General features: G+C 41.3%; 1 protein-coding gene across 1 annotated transcript in view; it reads right to left on the bottom strand.

The window, feature by feature from the left end:
- EXOSC7 (exosome component 7) overlaps positions 1-17614 on the bottom strand; it is a 39809-nt gene that overhangs the window by 11195 nt on the left and 11000 nt on the right. Inside the window, exons 3-5 of the mRNA XM_073630426.1 lie at positions 16850-16944; positions 13355-13520; positions 7843-7913 (exon numbers count right to left, since the gene is read on the bottom strand). Of these exons, the coding sequence (XP_073486527.1) occupies positions 7843-7913; positions 13355-13520; positions 16850-16944 (332 nt within the window). The remainder of the gene's footprint in view (positions 1-7842; positions 7914-13354; positions 13521-16849; positions 16945-17614) is intronic.

Below are 17614 nucleotides of genomic sequence, written 5' to 3'. Positions count from 1 at the left end.
TCTAGTTTTTTTCTCTTTCTTTTTTTTAACACCCAGACAATTTCTGAGTATGACTTAAATTCTAACAGAAAATCTTAAAGCGTTTGTAAGCCAAAAAAAAAAAAAAATGTATATTGATCCAGCTTCTTTAAAGCATTTTATTCAGCACAGTGCTTGTGCTGTATAATTTGGACCCCTACAACACCTAAAAAAAACTGGCTGATCCTGCCAGTTTCTCTCCTCCCCTCTGCAAACAGACCACGATAATCATGGCTGCTGAGCCCCTGACATCGGGGTCTGTTTGCGTACCTCCATCACCCGCAGCCTGCCTCCTCTGTCCCCCCCTTGCGTGCAGTGCCACCCCAACCCCCTCATGCTGCAGGAATATACATTATATTTTAATACAATCTGTTTTCTTTCCAAATACTGTGCCCCACTGTCTCTGTGTTTTATAAAAAAAAAAAATCCTCCTTTACTTTATCTCACGGCAGCTCCCTTTTGGTCACGTGACTGGCTGTGTCTCCTCCCGCTGATGTCAACGGTGAAAATTCGGCCCCGCCCATTGTTTCTGCAAGACAGGCAGAGAGAAGACACAGTGACATGAGATCCAGGAGCTGCCGTGAAATACGGTAAAGGAGGATTTTTTAAAATAAAAACACAGAGACGGGGGGCACATCATTAGAAAACAAAACGGATAGTATTAAAATGTGAAAGTGAGTTAACAACCACTTTAAGGAAACTAGGGACTCTCTAATCGAAGGTGTTATGTAAGCTCTTCTTACATGCATGTTATTTTTCAAAAAGGTTGTTGTGTTCCAAAAAGAAATCTGTTTAGCCCATAGCATTCATGTAAAAAGCACTTCATAAAAGGGAAACTGAAATTCTAAAATACTTTTTAGCTTGCTTGAAACTTGGCTCTTTAAACTATCTATCCAGTTCTGCGGTATTCCATATGTTCAACACCAAGAACACAGATTTCACAATTTCAACCACTGCCTACTGGCTAAACACCCTTCCCAACAAGGACTACAACAAAGGGATTCTGAAGCAGAAACATGTGGCTTCCATTGCTTTCAAGTGTTCAGCAGGGCACCACAGAACATCACAGACATTCTTTACATTGCCTGCTTGTCATAACACAACTGATGTGCTCTTACTCCATAAAAAGCAAATCTAAAGCTAGCAAGATGATTATTCATGAAATAGAGATGATATCACTGTACTACAAAATTGATACAGCACACATTGTATCTGTAGGTTTATGTGGCTATATAGAGGTAATCCTATACTGCCTAGCTATTGTCTAGTTGTCCCAAGAGATGCCTGAATAGTAGAAGCATTACCCGCAGGGACTGGGTTACGAAGAGCACCTTAACAGCGATTTTCTACTACTTCTTTACTACTTTAGCAACTTTAGCACTGTCTATCTTATTATAATTTGTCTTTTGGTCACATTCTCATCCATAATATCTCCATTATTTCTCTACCTTACGTCCACCCCTCAGACAAAGAACAGATGGATTTAGTACAAATATTTATATTTCCATTGCAATAGGACTGGTAGTGTTCATCCATGATGCTTTCTACATCAAAAATTTAACTTCAGCCTTTCAGAGGTATAGGTTGGGGGCAAGAGGTTCATTTTAAGGTTAGAATGAGGTTATGTGTTAAACGTAAAACACTTTTGTGAATAAAAAAATGAATCTTCTGCATTGCAAGGAATCCTACCGGCAGCTCACTCACATTGACGTATCAAAGAAAAATCACGCACAGGGATGCCACAATCTTTGGGAATATCCTTGAGAAAGCACTGTGTCGTGATGCAAAACCTATTAAACCTATTAAAAGAAGCATTGAAGATTGAAGCATCCCAATGTGTGTAAATATGGGTAAACATGGATTGAAATTTGGCCAGTGCAGAAGGGATCAGCTGAATTTCGATCTGTGTTAGGCCCTCCCCGTTTGACAGAAGCTGATCTTTAGATTGGCTTTTGTCGAAAAGTTAATCTAAAAAACCTTTATTGATCAGCTGATTGCAGCCAACCAGCCAGCGGTCTAAAGCCAACCAGATAAAACGGACAGTGTATTCTGACAGTGATGGATTCTCGCTGACAGAATAAAATAACAGAGTAGAGAGGATTCCTGCATCCACATCGCTTGTGTGGATGCGTTCAGCCCAAAATTAAAGCCAGCTATAGATGGAGAAATTTTCTTTCCTGACTGACTTTGTTGATGGGGGAATCAAGCAATTTTCTTTCTCCAAATTGCTCCAGGATCCCTACCACGAAGCTATTGTCATTGCTGCTAGCGTCTATAATATACAGGCTGGTTCTACAGAAGTTGATCAACTTGGGTACATTCAGCCTGACCACACATGGTTCAGATCTTGGCCAGGCGCTGCTGAACTGGCCGAGATTTGAACTGTCTATGACCGGCCTAAGGCCCCTTTCACACGGACGGATAGAATGGTGCTTTTAGCTGCGGATTTTCTAGTTTTCTACCGCAGCTAAAAGCACACAATGCTTTCCTATGGCCCCATTCACACACTGCGTTTAGCTGCAATTTCGTTACATGCGGTTCCGTGCGGTTAAAAAAAATAGAATTGACTGCGTCCAGGAGCGATTTAGCACAGCTATCTGCACATAACTGCAGGTAATCGCAGTGTACTCTTTCCTCCTGCGGATAGCAGCGGCAACAAGGAAAGAAAAGCAACAGGAAGCACATCAGAAATGGCAAGAATGTTCCAAACGCAGCCACATGTAAACGCACGTAAACGCAGGTAATCTCACTTTACAAATGCAGCTGATCGCAGTGTCTGGAGTCTTGAATTTCACAAAACATATTATATGCTTTTAACTGCGGCATAACAGCCGTCCGTGTGAAAGGCGCTGTGTGTACCCAGCTTAATTCTTTTGATATGTTAATGCTATCTGCTCTGGAGGCAGCAATTCACCACCTAGCTCCCAGTTTGCGGATGTCAAGTAACCAGAATGCTCCCTCCTGAAGTAGTATATATTCTACCTGATAGAACATAATAATAATTACAGTGCTAATTCAATTATATAAATTATTCTTGTGAAAGACAGACTGTTTTTTTGTTTTTGTTATTTTTATGCTGGCCATGAAATCTAACCATTGAATGGGGAGAGGACAACATTGAAGGTGAAGCCTTATAGTGGACTGCACCTGTCTGGAAGACCTTTGGAATCTATACAAGCTGTGTCTACTTAAAGCGGTGCCCCAGCCCCCCCACCCCCACACAGAAAAAAATTTAAGTCAAAAACTGCACATACTGTAGCTGCTGACTTTTAATTTTAGGACACTTACCTGTCCTGGAATCCAGCAATGTCGGCACCCCAGCCAATGTTTCCATCAACTCTCGGATGCTGCCGCCGCCAAACCCCCCGGCAGTGAAGCCTTGGGGCTTCAGAGCCAATTCCCTACTGCGCATGCGCGAAGCACGCTGCGCCTTCTGAATGGTTCGGGGGAAGGGAAGGAGGAGGGAGGCCGAACTTCTGCCGTACCTCGTTGCGGCGAGGTCTGACTGAAGTGGGGACAGGTACCTGTCAAAAACAGATACACACCCCCCCCCCCCCCCCGAAAGGTGCCAAATGTGGCACCGGCCTTCATTTTTGCAATTAACTCATGCTTGTGGCAGGGTTCCGGGAAACTTACAAGGAATTGACCCAACCACCAGAGAAACCTGCAGAAACAAGAAGCCATGGGAAAAGGTGTGCAGGGGCCATCACTTTGAAAAATCTTTGGATTGTGGAAGTTATTTTTAAATATAGCTGCTACTCAGGCAGTAATATGCAGATGTATACTAATACTGCATGGTTGTTTTTGAATGAGAGGCATCTATGAGCTAATGCCAACGAATTCATATAAAGTTGTCAAAATATGGGATGGAGCTGACAGATGGAGTGCAGATGTTTCACAACAAAGCGTAAGCCAAGTTTTTAGGCAAGTTTGTGGTTTACACAATCAACCACATCCCTATGCTTGCCCATGATCTTCTTTAATATGTAATGACAAAAAGAGCAGGATAGCAAGTACATGAAGCAAAGAACAGCTTTATCCACAGTGCTTCTGCTTTTACTCTTTTATTAAAATTTTTATAAAGGTTTATTTTTTCTTTTTCTAAAATAACAAACATGTCATACATGCCTATGCCTATACCAATGGTTTTGCACAGAGCAGCCCCGACCTTCATTTTTTGGGGTCCTCCACCAGTGCTCCTGGCTCCTCCTGCCTTTGAGTACCCCTCTTAGTAAGCTGCTTGCTGGGGGTACTTGTTCTGGCTTAATCCCAAGCCACACTGTGTGCGTCTATTAACACACAGTGCAGCTCAGCCCTGCCCCCTCTTCCTTCATCACTGGGTTTGACTGACAATAGCATGGCTCTCCCTGCTCTCACTGAATCCAGACTGAGGCTCAGTTAAGTATTGGGGGGGGGGGATTCCTTATATATCATAGGAAGGGACGGAGGGGGGAGAAGAAAGGGGAGGAGAGGAGAGGAGAGGAGATGGATGCCCAGGAATATTGTGTAGCTCACATAAGTACGCTCATAATATCATTGTTTGCCATGGACCAAATCTGCTTCATAGAGTCTATTCTTCCAGAATTCATCTTCTGCAAAAATGTGTTCTCTGATACAAAACCCCTAAAAGACACATACAGTTAGGTCCATATATATTTGGACACAGGCGCAATTTTAGATTTTTTTCAGGTATTTACCAAAATCCTCAAGCTATCGTTATATAATAGATATGGGCTGAAAGTGCACACTCTCAGGTTCAATTTGAGGGTATGTACATTCCAATCAGAGAAAGGGTTTAGGAATGACAGCTCTTAAGAATAGCCAACCCCCCTTTTTCAAGGGACCAAAAGTAACTGGACAATTGAATCAAAAGCAGTTTCATGGCCAGGTGTGGGCTACTCCTATTTTCATCAATTAAGCAGGTAAAAGGTCTGGAGTTGATTCTAAGTGTGGTATTTGCATTTGGAATCTATTGCTGTGAACCTACATCATCTGTTCAAAAGGAGCTGTTCATGCAAGTGAAACAGGCCATCGTAAGACTTCAAAACTAAAAAAATCCATCAGAGAGATAGCAGCAACATTAGGAGTGGCCAAATCAACAGTTTGGTACATTCTGAGGAAAGAAAAATGCACTGGTGAGCTCAGCAACATAAAAAGGCCTGGACTTCAACAGAAGACAACAGTGGTGGATAATCACAGGATCCTCTCAAATGGTAAAGAAAAACCCATTTACAATATCCAGACAAGTGAAGAACACTCTCCAGGAGGTGGGCATATCATTGTCAAAGTCTACAATCAAGAGTTGACAAGCGCAAATAGAGAGGGTTCACCACAAGGTGCAAACAATTCATAAGCCTGAAGAATAGAAAAGCCTGATTAGACCAGTTCTGGAAAAGCAATCTTTGGACGGATGAAACTAAGATTAATCTGTACCAGAATGAAAGGAAGAAAAATAGTATAGAGAAGGCTTGGAACAGCTCATGATCCAAAGCACACAACGTCATCTGTAAAACATGGTGGAAGCAGTGTGATGGCATTGGCATGCATGGCTTCCAATGGCACTGGGTTTATTGATGTTGTGACAGAAGACCGAAGCAGCCGGATGAATTCTGCAGTGTTTAGAGATATACTGTCAGCCCAGATTCAGCCAAATGCAGCGAAGTTGATTGGCCAGCGCTTTAAAGTACAGAATGACAATTATGCAAAAACACACTGCAAAAGCAACCCAGGAGCATTTGAAGGAATATTCTGCAATGGCCGAGTCAATCACCCGATTAGAGGTCGACCGATATGGGTTTTTCTCTGGCTGATGCTGATATTCAGAAATTGGCCTGGCTGATGGCCGATATATGATGCCGATTTTTGTGGCCGATATTTTAAGCCGATTTTTTCTTTTTTTGGCAGGTGGCACTGGTTGGCACTGGCAGGTGGCATTGGTTGGCACTGATAGGCACTGGCAGGTGGCACTGGTTGGCACTGGCAGGTGGCACTGGCAGTTACCACTGATTGGCACTGGCAGGTGGCACTGCCAGTTGGCACTGATAGGTGGCACTGGCAGGTGGCATTGGTTGGAACTGGCAGGTTTCACACTGAGCCGATTTGTCACTATATGAAACTGAATGCAGAGACCAGCTGTCAGAATTCAGTGTGATGTTGGGGGTGGGCAGGACCCAGGGTGGGCGAGGCCCTACAGCTATCAAACACCAGCCAATGATTGGGCTGCTGCCCCCTAGCGGCCCGCCCAGATCCTATCCCATTGGCTGGTGTTTAATATCTGGGTCCTGCCTACCCCCGACATCACACTGAATTCTGACAGCTCCTCTCTCTGCATTCAGTTGCAAATACTGAGCACAGAGCTGCTCAGTGTGTGAAACTGTCAGTGGAGTGTGGGGAAGGGAGGTAATTGGCCAATTTTTGCACAAAAAAAAAAAAAAAAAAAAAAAAAAAAAGGCCAAATTTCGGCCGATTTATCGGTCGACCTTTACACCTGATCTCAACCCAAGTGAGCATGCATTTCACTTGCTTGGATTGTTTTGTTTAAATTTTATTCTGGTGGCATACAGAGCCAAAAGTATGAAAATTGTGCCTGTCCAAATATATATGGATTTAAACTCCTCTCCTGAGTCATTTGAGGGTTCTGTGTAGGATTTTTCATGCTTATTGTTAAGACATATCATTTGGTTGCCACCCTCAAGCGTGAATCCTGAAGAAGCAAATGTAGTCAAACGGGGTAATTCTACACGCTTGTATTGCCTATAACTGTGTTTGATTCTATCCAATTGCCTCCTCTCTCCTCTGCCCGGCTGACAGTTCCAGCAGGCGGCGCCGAGCACTGCCGGTGACTTCAGCTAGAGAGGAGAGACAGAGCCGAGGAGTCGCGTGATCGCAGGAAGACACTGTTATTAGTACAGATAAGCATATTTATGATATAAAAACAGACACATGGGGAACTTTTTGTTCTAATACAGAGGGGATGGGAGCTTTTAAATGTTAAGTATGAGAGCAGCAGGAGCATTTTTTATAGCACTGCATTTTTATAGCACTGATCACTGTATAAATGTCACTGGTCCCAAAAAATGTGTCAAAAGTGTCCGATCTGTCCACGGCAATGTCACAGTCCCGCTAAAAATCGCTGATCTATTAAAAAGCTATTAAACGCTATTAAAAAAATAAAATAAAAATAACAGTAAAAATGCCATAAATATATCCCCTATTTTGTAGACGCTATAACGTTTGTGCAAGCCAATAAATTTACGCTTATTGCACTTTTTTTTTACCAAAAATATGTAGACGAAAAATACATATTGGCCTAAACTGATGAAGAAATTTTTTTTTTTTTTTTTTTTGGGGGGGGGGGGGGGGGGGGGGATATTTATTATAGCAAAAAGTATTGTATTTTCTTTTCAATATTGTCAGTCTTTTTTGTTTATAGCGCAAAAAATAAAAAACGCAGAGGTGATCAAATAGCACCAAAAGAAAACTTTATTTGTGGAAAAAAAAGGACCTCAATTTTGTTTGGGTAAAGCGTCGCACATAAGCGCAATTGTCAGTTAAAGCGACGCAGTGCCGTATCGCAAAAACTGGCCTGGTTATAAAGGGGGTAAATCCTTCCAGGGCTGAAGTGGTTAAGGGAACAGGATTTTTTTTTTTGGGGTTAATGAAACGCTTTAAGTTCTAAGCCCAGTAAGATACACTGAAATAAGCAGAGACTATTCTTTATAGTAGATGAATCATATTAAACGTTAATAAAACAATTGGTTTAGCAGTTAAGCAGAAAATAAAACCAATGTAAGGGATAATGTTTACAAATTTTATCTATCTTACCTTGTATTAAATAGGGCTGCTTTCACACCGATAGATATGGTATCAAACAGGTTTCCACCACAATGTAAAAGCTGCATCACAAGAAAAAAAAAGTTAACTAGTACAATACATATCCACCAGAAGTTGTATTAGGATTCTTTCTAATTCTGAGCAGCATTTAAATGATACTATTAAGTATTTTTTCTACATTGAGCATAGACGGCATCAAATTCACGATGAAAAACAGCTAATTTTTCACTTGTTTTCTGTGACCTAGACACAGCTTTAATCTTCATCAAAAGTACACATAATGAACAATTAGTCAGGTGGCTATTTGCAATGCATGTGCTCCTATAACTACCAATAGTCTAAATCAAGTCTTTTATGAACAAACAATAATGAAATTGCCAAGAACTATGTATAATTGCTGAGATTCAGCTGTATACTGGAACATAAAACCACAAGTTCTAAATGATGAAATAAAAGAGGCATTACGTACAAGTTTCTCTCTTTTATACGTGTACAACAGGTGGTCTGAGTATTGCAGAACCAAACAGGCAAATTTAGAAAGTCTGTTTATCCAGCAATGTACCCTTGAAGAGCTGCTATACCAAGGCATACAATCTGTATAGAGTCTGACTCAGGGGTTGATTTAGTAAAACCAAAGGGTCTCTGAGGAAATCCATAACACATGTAACGCTTAAGGTGGGGTTTCCGTTCCACGACTCACATACAAGCTGATATACGGTGTCTGTCACAAGGGGAGAGGAGCGCCGAAAGACAAACAAGCGCTGGACAGGACACTAGGCGCGGGGGGTTGGTATATGAAGCAGGATTATTTTTCACTGTCACATGTTCTGAGATTATGAGGGTGTTTTTAACCTATGTTTGATCAAACAAAAACTAAATGAAGAGCATTACACAATTTCCCTTTGGGATTATAGATAATAAATAAAAGTATTCCAAATCCATGGATGTTTGATTTATCATCAAGGATACATTCTGATTAAAGTGGTACAGGAGAAAATGACTGGGAACCAATAAGAGCTGTCTGAAACTAGAATTTTTGAGAGGTTTAACACATTTTTTATGATTTAAAGCATTTGTTACCCCAACATTTAATTTTCCTGATATGTGCCTGCTGTGCCATGTATTTGTATGAGAAAGTATCCTGTTCTCTTTGTATTGCTTGCTTTAGACATTCCAGGCATTTCTGCTACTCCCCTTGCTTTCCTATTAACTGACCACACTAAGCAGGAGAGCACATCATGGTCAGTTCTCTAGCTATGCTGGGAACTCAGACTGCTCTCCTCCATTGATAAGACTTGTCCTGACACCCACCCCCAACCAGCCATTCACTGGGAAGCTGTACTGCTGCATCTCCTCCCCCAGCTCTTATGCAGCTGAGAACAGAGGGAATGTGATCACTTATAAAAAAAAAAAGAGAAAAAAAAAAAAAAAAAAGATCATTTATAATGGTCCAACTTAAAGTGATTGTAAAGACAGAAGGTTTTTTTTACCTTAATGCACTAAAGTTAAAAAGCCTTCTGTGTGCAGCAGCCCCCCTCAGCCCTTCTAATACTTACCTGAGGTCCCTCTAGGTCCAGTGATGTTGCAGGAGTGTCTCGGCTGTCCGGGATTCCTCTCCTCATTGGCTCCCGCTGTTGTCAAATTCAGTGAGCCAATGAGGAGAGAAAGGGGGCAGGGCTAGGGCTCTGTGTCTAAATGCTGTGGCTCGCCTCGGGTGCCCCCATAGCAAGCTGCTTGCTGTGGGGCACTCAACAGGAGGAATGGGGGAGGAGTGACAGGAGAGCCAAAGAGGGTCTCGAGAAGAGGAGGATCTGGGATGCTCTGTGCAACACCACTAAACAGAGCAGGCAATTATAAAAAAAAAGACCAGACTTTGGTATCACTAAAAGTGGGCATACATCCTTAATTGTTGGTGGAGGTGCACTACAATTGGCGTTAAAGCATTTTATTTAAAAACTTCTGCCTACCAGCGCTAGGATCCCCGATTTGAATCCCAACCACGACACTACCTCCCTGGAGTTTGCATGTTCTACCTGTGCCTGCATGGATTTCCTCCGGGTACCCTGGTTTCCTCTCACACTCCAAAGACATGCCGGAAGGTTAATTGGATCCTATCTAAATAGTCCCTAGTATGTGTATGTATCAATAAGAGTTAATAATCTTAGACTGTAAGTTCCTTGAGGGCAGGGAATGATGTGAATGTACAATATATATGTGAAGCGCCGCATAAATTGACAACGCTATATAAGTACCTGTAATAACTAAAACAAATTTAAAGATTTCAGTAAAAGGTGCCTGCACATTAAAGAAGAAATTTTGAGAACGTTTTTTATAAAGGACTGTTTGATTACAGACACATTAATGTGGCATATATGGACATGGAAAGATACACATTATTGGAAGTTTAAGACACTGATATATGAACACTAAGGAATTTTACATACATAGGTATGTATAGGTTTAATTTGAATATATGTTATTGCTCTTTGACAACACATGTACAGTTGTTCTCATAAGTTTACATACCCTGGCAGAATTTATGATTTCTTGGCCATTTTTCAGAGAATATGAATAATAAACACAAAAACTTTTCTTTTTCTTTCACTCATGGTTAGTGTTTGGCTGAAGCCATTTATTATCAAATCAACTCTGTTTACTCTTTTTAAATCATAATGACAACAGAAACTACCCAAATGACCCTGATCAAAAGTTTACAAACACTGGTGATTTTGGCCTGATAACATGCACACAAGTTGACACAAATGGGGTTTGAATGGCTATTAAAATGTAACCATCCTCACCTGTGATCTGTTTGCTTGTAATTACTGTGTGTGTGTGTGTGTGTGTGTGTGTGTGTGTGTGTGTGTGTGTGTGTGTGTGTGTGTGTGTGTGTGTGTGTGTGTGTGTGTGTGTGTGCGTAAAGGTCAATGAGTTTCTGGACTCCTGACAGACCCTTGTATCTTTCATCCAGTGCTGCACTGACGTTTCTGGATTCTGAGTCATGGGGAAAGCAAAAGAATTGTCAAAGGATCTGCGGGAAAAGGTAGTTGAACTGTATAAAACAGGAAAGGGATATAAAAAGATATCCAAGGAATTGAGAATGCCAAGCAGCAGTGTTCAAACTCTAATCAAGAAGTGGAAAAAGATGACTGTGGAAACCAAACCACGGTCAGGTAGACCAACTAAAACTTCAGCCACAACTGCCAGGAAAACTTTTCGGGATGCAAAGAAAAACAAAATAACTTCAGGTGAAATACAGGACTCTCTGAAAACATGTGGTGTGGAGATTTCAAGATGCACAACAAGGAGGCACTTGAAGAAAGATGGGCTGCATGGTCGAGCCGCCAGAATAAAGCCATTACTACGCAAAAGCAAAGTACACCGCTTACAATACGCCAGACAGCACAGAGAAAAGCCTCAAACCTTCTGGTACAAAGTCATTTGGAGTGATGAGACCAAAATTGAGCTTTTTGGCCATAAATGCTACATTTGGAGGGCAGTCAACAAGGCTTATGATGAAAGGTACACCATTCCTACTGTGAAACAGGGAGCTGGATCACTGATGTTTTGGGGATGTGTGAGCTACAAAGCCACAGGAAATATGGTCAAAATTGATGGCGAGATGAATGCATGTTATCAAAAAATACTGGTGGAACATTTGCATTCAACAGCCAGGGACATACCTGGGCATTCCAACATGACAATGATCCAAAACACAAGGCCAAGTCAACCTGTCATTGGCTATATCAGAATAAATTGAAGGTTCTGGAGTGGCCATCTCAGTCTCCTGACCTCAATATCATTGAGCCACTCTGGGGAAATCTCAAACGTGCAGTTCATGGAAGACAGCCCAAGCATTTACAGGAACTGAAGGCTTTTTGCCAAGAGGAATGGGCAGCTTTACCATCTGAGAAGATAAAGAGCCTCATCCACAAATACCACAAAAGGCTTCAAGCTGTCGTCATTGATGTTAAAGGGGGTAATACACGGTATTAAGAACTGGGGTATGTAAACTTTTGATCAGGGTCATTTGGCTAGTTTCTGTCGTCATTATGATTTAAAAAGAGTAAACACAGTTGACTGATAATAAATGGCTTCAGCCAAACACTAACCATGAGTGAAAGAAAAGTTTGTGTTATCATTCATATTCTCTTAAAAATGGCAAAGAAATCATACATTCTGCCAGGGTATATAAACTTATGAGCACAACTGTATGTGATTTAGTTAAAAGTAGTTACATAGGCACTTTTTTTGGCAAAGTTGAATGGTTCTGAGACGTAATTTCATTACAAGCACTTCACTGTTTTAGGTTTTGTTTACGAAAATAGCAGCATTTAATCTATGGGGAAGAAAACAAAGCAAATGTTAAAATAAGGAGCAAATATAGGGTTTTGGGGCAATTTAAACATTATTAAAGTTGATGGTTTATAATTTTTTTTTACTTTATCGAAACACATTTTTATGTTACAAATAAAACATTTGATACATGACAAATGATTCTCAGAGCACTTTGGGTTTTCTAAACAGAGCATAGCAGTAGCTGTTCCCTTTCATTCAATGCTGTCTCTCACTGAAACATCAGAGAGCCATATGAATGGAGAAAGAAAGCACCTTGTCCCCATGTTGATGAGGACAAGGGCCTCTTCCCAACAACCCTGGCCGTTGGTCTGCAGGCGGGGGGCTTTAATAAGGGGGCCCCCAGATCCTGGCCCCCCACCCTATGTGAATGAGTATGGGGTACATCGTACCCCTACCCATTCACCTAGGAAAAAAAGTGTCAATAAAAAAAAACACACTAGACCGGTTTTTAAAGTAATTTATTAGGCAGCTCCGGGGGGTCTTCTTCCGATTTCGGGGGTCTCTTCCAACTTCTCCGCACTCTCCGGCCTTTTCTCCATGTTAGCTGGTTCTTCTCCCGCTCTCCGTTATCTTCTACCGGGCTCCTCCGCTATCTTCTGCTCTTTTGCTAGCGGTGGCCCGGTCTTCTCCGTCGTCTTCTTCCCATGATGATGGGGCATGGTGGGGTGGTGACGTCATAAGGGGCGGGGTCATCGGGTGACATCACCCGGTGACCATGCCCCATGCCTATATAAGTAGTTGCGCACACAGCATTACAGCGGGAGAGAGCATTGTGTCAACATCGGAAGAAGAGAAGAGGGAAGAAGACGACAGAGAAGACCAGGCCACCGCTAGCAAAAGAGCAGAAGATAGCGGAGGAGCCCGGCAGAAGAACCTGAGAGCACGGAGAAGAGGCCGGAGAGCGTGGAGAAGTCGGAAGAGACCCCAGAGGTCGGAAAAAGACCCCCAGAGCTGCCTAATAAATTACTTTAAAAACCTGTCTAATGTGTTTTTTTATTGACACTTTTTTCCTAAGTGAATGGGTAGGGGTACGATAGGGTGGGGGGGGGGGGGGGGCGGGATCTGGGGGCCCCCTTATTAAAGGGGGCTCCCGGATTTCGATAAGCCCCCCCGCAAATGATTAATTGTGTTGTCTGTAACTTACCAGAACATCAATATAAAGGGTCCAGCAGTGCTCTCTTGGTAAAATGCAGAGGGATTCAAGGTCAATGCTGCTCTTGTTATCAAACACCTTGTACAGCATATTTGCAATTTCTGTGCCAAGCTCTTCTCCCCCACGACCTTCAAACTCTGGAGTCGCATTTGCTGAACTAGAAAATACCAATCCCATCAGAGATATCAATACAAAAGAGATCTACTATAAAGTTAGCCATCCAAAAAATAATTATTATTTGTTTATTTTAGACCTATATCAATATAGGTTATCCAAATAAATATCTACCATCTGTCTGTCTGGAAGACTAACAGGTAAAGTATATATTCTTGCTATACTCACAACTGCCCATATGCATTCAATGTGAAATAGTTTTTATTGTTTCACACTTTCCAAGTTCTGCTCCTACATGATATACAAGAAAGTGGACATATAGAGTGGTTGACTGGATTGTTATTTAGCAACATGCTTCTAATGGGCCCTAAGTTATTAATTATTTTGTAACCATGTTGATTTACTGTACATGACTTTATGTTTTTTTGAGCTTGTGTGCCACATGTGACTTTCTACCTTTGATGTTGCAAGCCGTAACCTTTTAGAATGTGCTCAGTGCTTTTGTCCAAATACCTGTGGCAGTCATTACAGTACCAGATGCTCACACAACATTAATTTGGTCTTCTCTAAATCAGACATTGAGTCGTGAGGACCATAATTCACCACTTTGTTTGCTACTGGAATACTTGCATACGGCTTTTTTTATTTTACTGAATACATTACCCAGTGGATATGGTGTGGGAAAAAGTGAATGGACTGCATTTTCCTTATGCAGCAAAACAGCACGTTTGGAATCCCACGTCTTCTAATGTGCAATAACATGCAAGGAATATTATATTAAATAAAAATTGCAGTGAGCTGTGGCACACAACCAACAATAAGCTTCAAAAGGTATAAGTTCACCTTTACAAAGAAAACAAATGCCAGTTTTGTTTGCAGATAAAAAATATGCATTTATCATCATTTTTTTGTAACGGACCTGTAACATTGCACTCACGATCAGCAGATAGTGGGTATAAGGACACGGTCATGCAGACTGTGCTTCTGTCTGGCCGTACCTCCGATACAGGTAGGCAGTTATATTGTGACAAGATTTAATGATTTACCACAGCGTTCAACAGGGCCGTGGTAGTTCATTGAGAACTACAAGCCAAAAGCCGCAAAGGCTGTCGGACCTTGTAGTTTTCCCATTCAGAGAACAGTGTATGAATGATGCATGGTTGGGTGGGTGGAGCCACGTTTTTTTGCAGATTGTGACAGCTAGCAGGGGTGGGTGGGGGGTAAGATCCCCCCTGCTAGCTGTCAGAATGGGGGATCAGGGACCGCTGCATCTGTAACATGTTACACCCTGAAAATGGGTGTAACATGTAACAAGTTACAAATGGTGAACTTATCCTTTAAGACATGCACCATAGTGTGGGTTTAATTTGGAATGACGATCACAGCTTCGATGTACAGTATACAGATACTTTATTAATTCCTTAAGAGTAAACTAAGACATTAATTTGACACATGAGCACTGAAAGAAAGTTCTAAATCCCAGCTGAACTCCTGCTGTGACCCACTTACATTCTTTCAAGTCATTCCACTTTCTGTTTAGATAAGAAGAATAACAGTATATGGCAATTGCCTTTCTTATAAAAAAGAAAATTAAAATGAATGTCAAATCACCACAAATACCAAAGATAAGATCTTAATTCAATATGAAAAATAATAATGGATGATGAACAAACTCTTTACAATGGTTAACATTTTTGAACATTAGAGGGCACTACCACACAGTTTTTACAAAGTTTTTGTGTTGGATAGAGTATGGAAGGGTCATAGCACTTATCGGGTTAATCGTTTTCTATCTTTGCCCCGCTGGGGAGATTTTCCTTAATTTCCTGTCTTGGAGATAGTGCGGGAAAATCATATCTCAGACAATTGTCACCAGAACATTTCCTCTCACCTACTTGCTTGGCGACAACTCTAAAATTCTCCTCACTTTCAGTATGGTTCCTGGAACAGGAAGGAGTCAATTTTCCCAAAAGGGATCTCAAATCACGAAAAAGGTTTTAACCTTTTTCCACACATTAGGAAAAAAAAGTATTTTGGCTTGATTGGACTGTAGGGCATAAAAGAAAATTAAGTAGACTTTCAATCTTAAAGTGGATGTAAACCCAAAAAATTTTTTTTTATATCATACTGTAGAGTATAAGATTTGCCATCATTTGAGCCCAGTCTTGCCATAAAGAGTTAATCCATCTCTGAGCAATCCTCTTTTATTGTTCAGCGAGACAATTCTTGACAAACTGAGAAAAACTTTGTCAAATCCTCCCCCTTGCTGTGAGTGACAGGTGATTTACATATATCGTGCACTAGCCTAAGAGACATGCAGTATTTTTTAAATTCCCTCCCCCACTCCTTTCTTCAGCAGCTCTGCAAGGATTGGCTGTTCCACACCTCAGCATGATTTGGCATGCTGAAGTCATGTGGTTACTTTCCTGTCTTTTCACTGGGTGTTAGAGATCATTGCAGAAGTTCAGTGTAAGAAATACACAGGAGAAAATGCATATTGACAAGGGGAGTGTAGAGGTGGGCGGGGAGTCTACTGACATCACGACTCCACCCACCGAGCTCTAGACAACAGACCCACCCACAGAATCTGCAGTTTTTCGGGTCTCATAACAGACAGAGGGGAGATATTTGACAGGTAAAGATACATGCAGGAGGCATGTATATCCTTATAGATAACCCCTATGGCAGTAGTTTAGAAAGGATGACATTGGGTTTACATCCACTTTAAGGCCTGTACACACAATCAGAAAATTGGAAGTAAAATTTCATGCGACGAATGACTTGCCGATTTTCAGGTCGTTAGTACGGTGCTTTCGACAGCCGATTCCAAACTTTCGGATGACAAAAACTGGATGTGCAGGCTATAAAATTTTTGTTGTATGTGAACACAACATCCAATTTTCGTTTAATTAGTACAGCCTTCGCCTGAAAAAAATCGTAAGAGCAAGACTACGCATGCTCAGAAATTAAAGAACACATACAAAACAATTTAACACATTACATCACTTCTGAAGTTAAATCCTGTCGTACAAGAATTTTCGTATGTTGAGTAACCTCTTCGCTTTTAATATGAGACTAGCATGCAACAAAAAACAGACGAAAATTAATTTGATAATCTGATAGTGTGTACCAGGCTTTAGGATAGTATAAAAAACAGAAGACATTTTTTTCTGTGATAAACTGCAGCAGTCATAGGCAAGTACAATCAGCTTCCAGGTTTTTTTGTCAAAGCTTAATTGAACAAGCTGAAGTTAGAAGCCGATTGGCTACCATACACACCAGATTTTGCACTCTCCAGATTTAGTAAATTAACCCCACAAATTACAATGGTTTAACTGATGTGATGTTTAACAAAAATGGAAATCCACTAACCAGTCCACAAAAAACTCCAAGTACCCTTCACATGGCCGATCTAACTTAGGTGTTGACATTTCTGCTTTGACTCCAACCAGTACATCTGTGTGACCCTGAAACAAAAATGTAAGTCATGTGACTTATGCGTCTACTGCGTTTATGATCTGATGTATCCAGATAAATACCTTCCAACCATGAAGCCACCCAAGTAGTAAAGCCACTATAACATACTGCAAGCCAATACAGGTGAACCAGTTAAAGTGCAGCATGTCTTTGGGAAGAAAAAAAAAGAGAACACACACACACACCTCCTCTATATGCACATTATCAATGTTTTATCCCCTTAAAAATGCTGCAAGCACAGAAAAATAACTGATGAGCCCCTAACCTCCTTTTGCAGCTGACACTGCTGCACTGAAATTACCCTTCCACCTGCGGTTCTCACTTCTGGACCACAGAACACTCCCCTTTCTCTTTATCTCTAAATTTAAGAAGCGAGTCCAGAAGGCATAAAAGGGTAGGGCTGGTAATACTGCTTGGGATTTCAATATAGCAGCAGCGAGTAATCAGCTCACTAAAGGAAGTTTAGCAAGAAGAAAAGTATGGCCAAAAAAAATGAAAATTGTATCATATTTACCGCAACTTTCTTTTCCTGGTGCCTATCCATGGCAGCATACCCATGACAAGCTCCGCCTTGGCTCCCCCCTCAGGATCAGTGAAAATCTTTAAAAGAGAGGGTTAGAGACCCCCCCCCCCCCCCCCCCAGCATTCTTACGTAATATA

Source organism: Aquarana catesbeiana, linkage group LG05 (assembly GCF_042186555.1).
Source record: "Aquarana catesbeiana isolate 2022-GZ linkage group LG05, ASM4218655v1, whole genome shotgun sequence".
In the NCBI taxonomy this organism is placed as follows: domain Eukaryota; kingdom Metazoa; phylum Chordata; class Amphibia; order Anura; family Ranidae; genus Aquarana; species Aquarana catesbeiana.
This window is presented reverse-complemented; position numbering and strand designations above follow the sequence as displayed.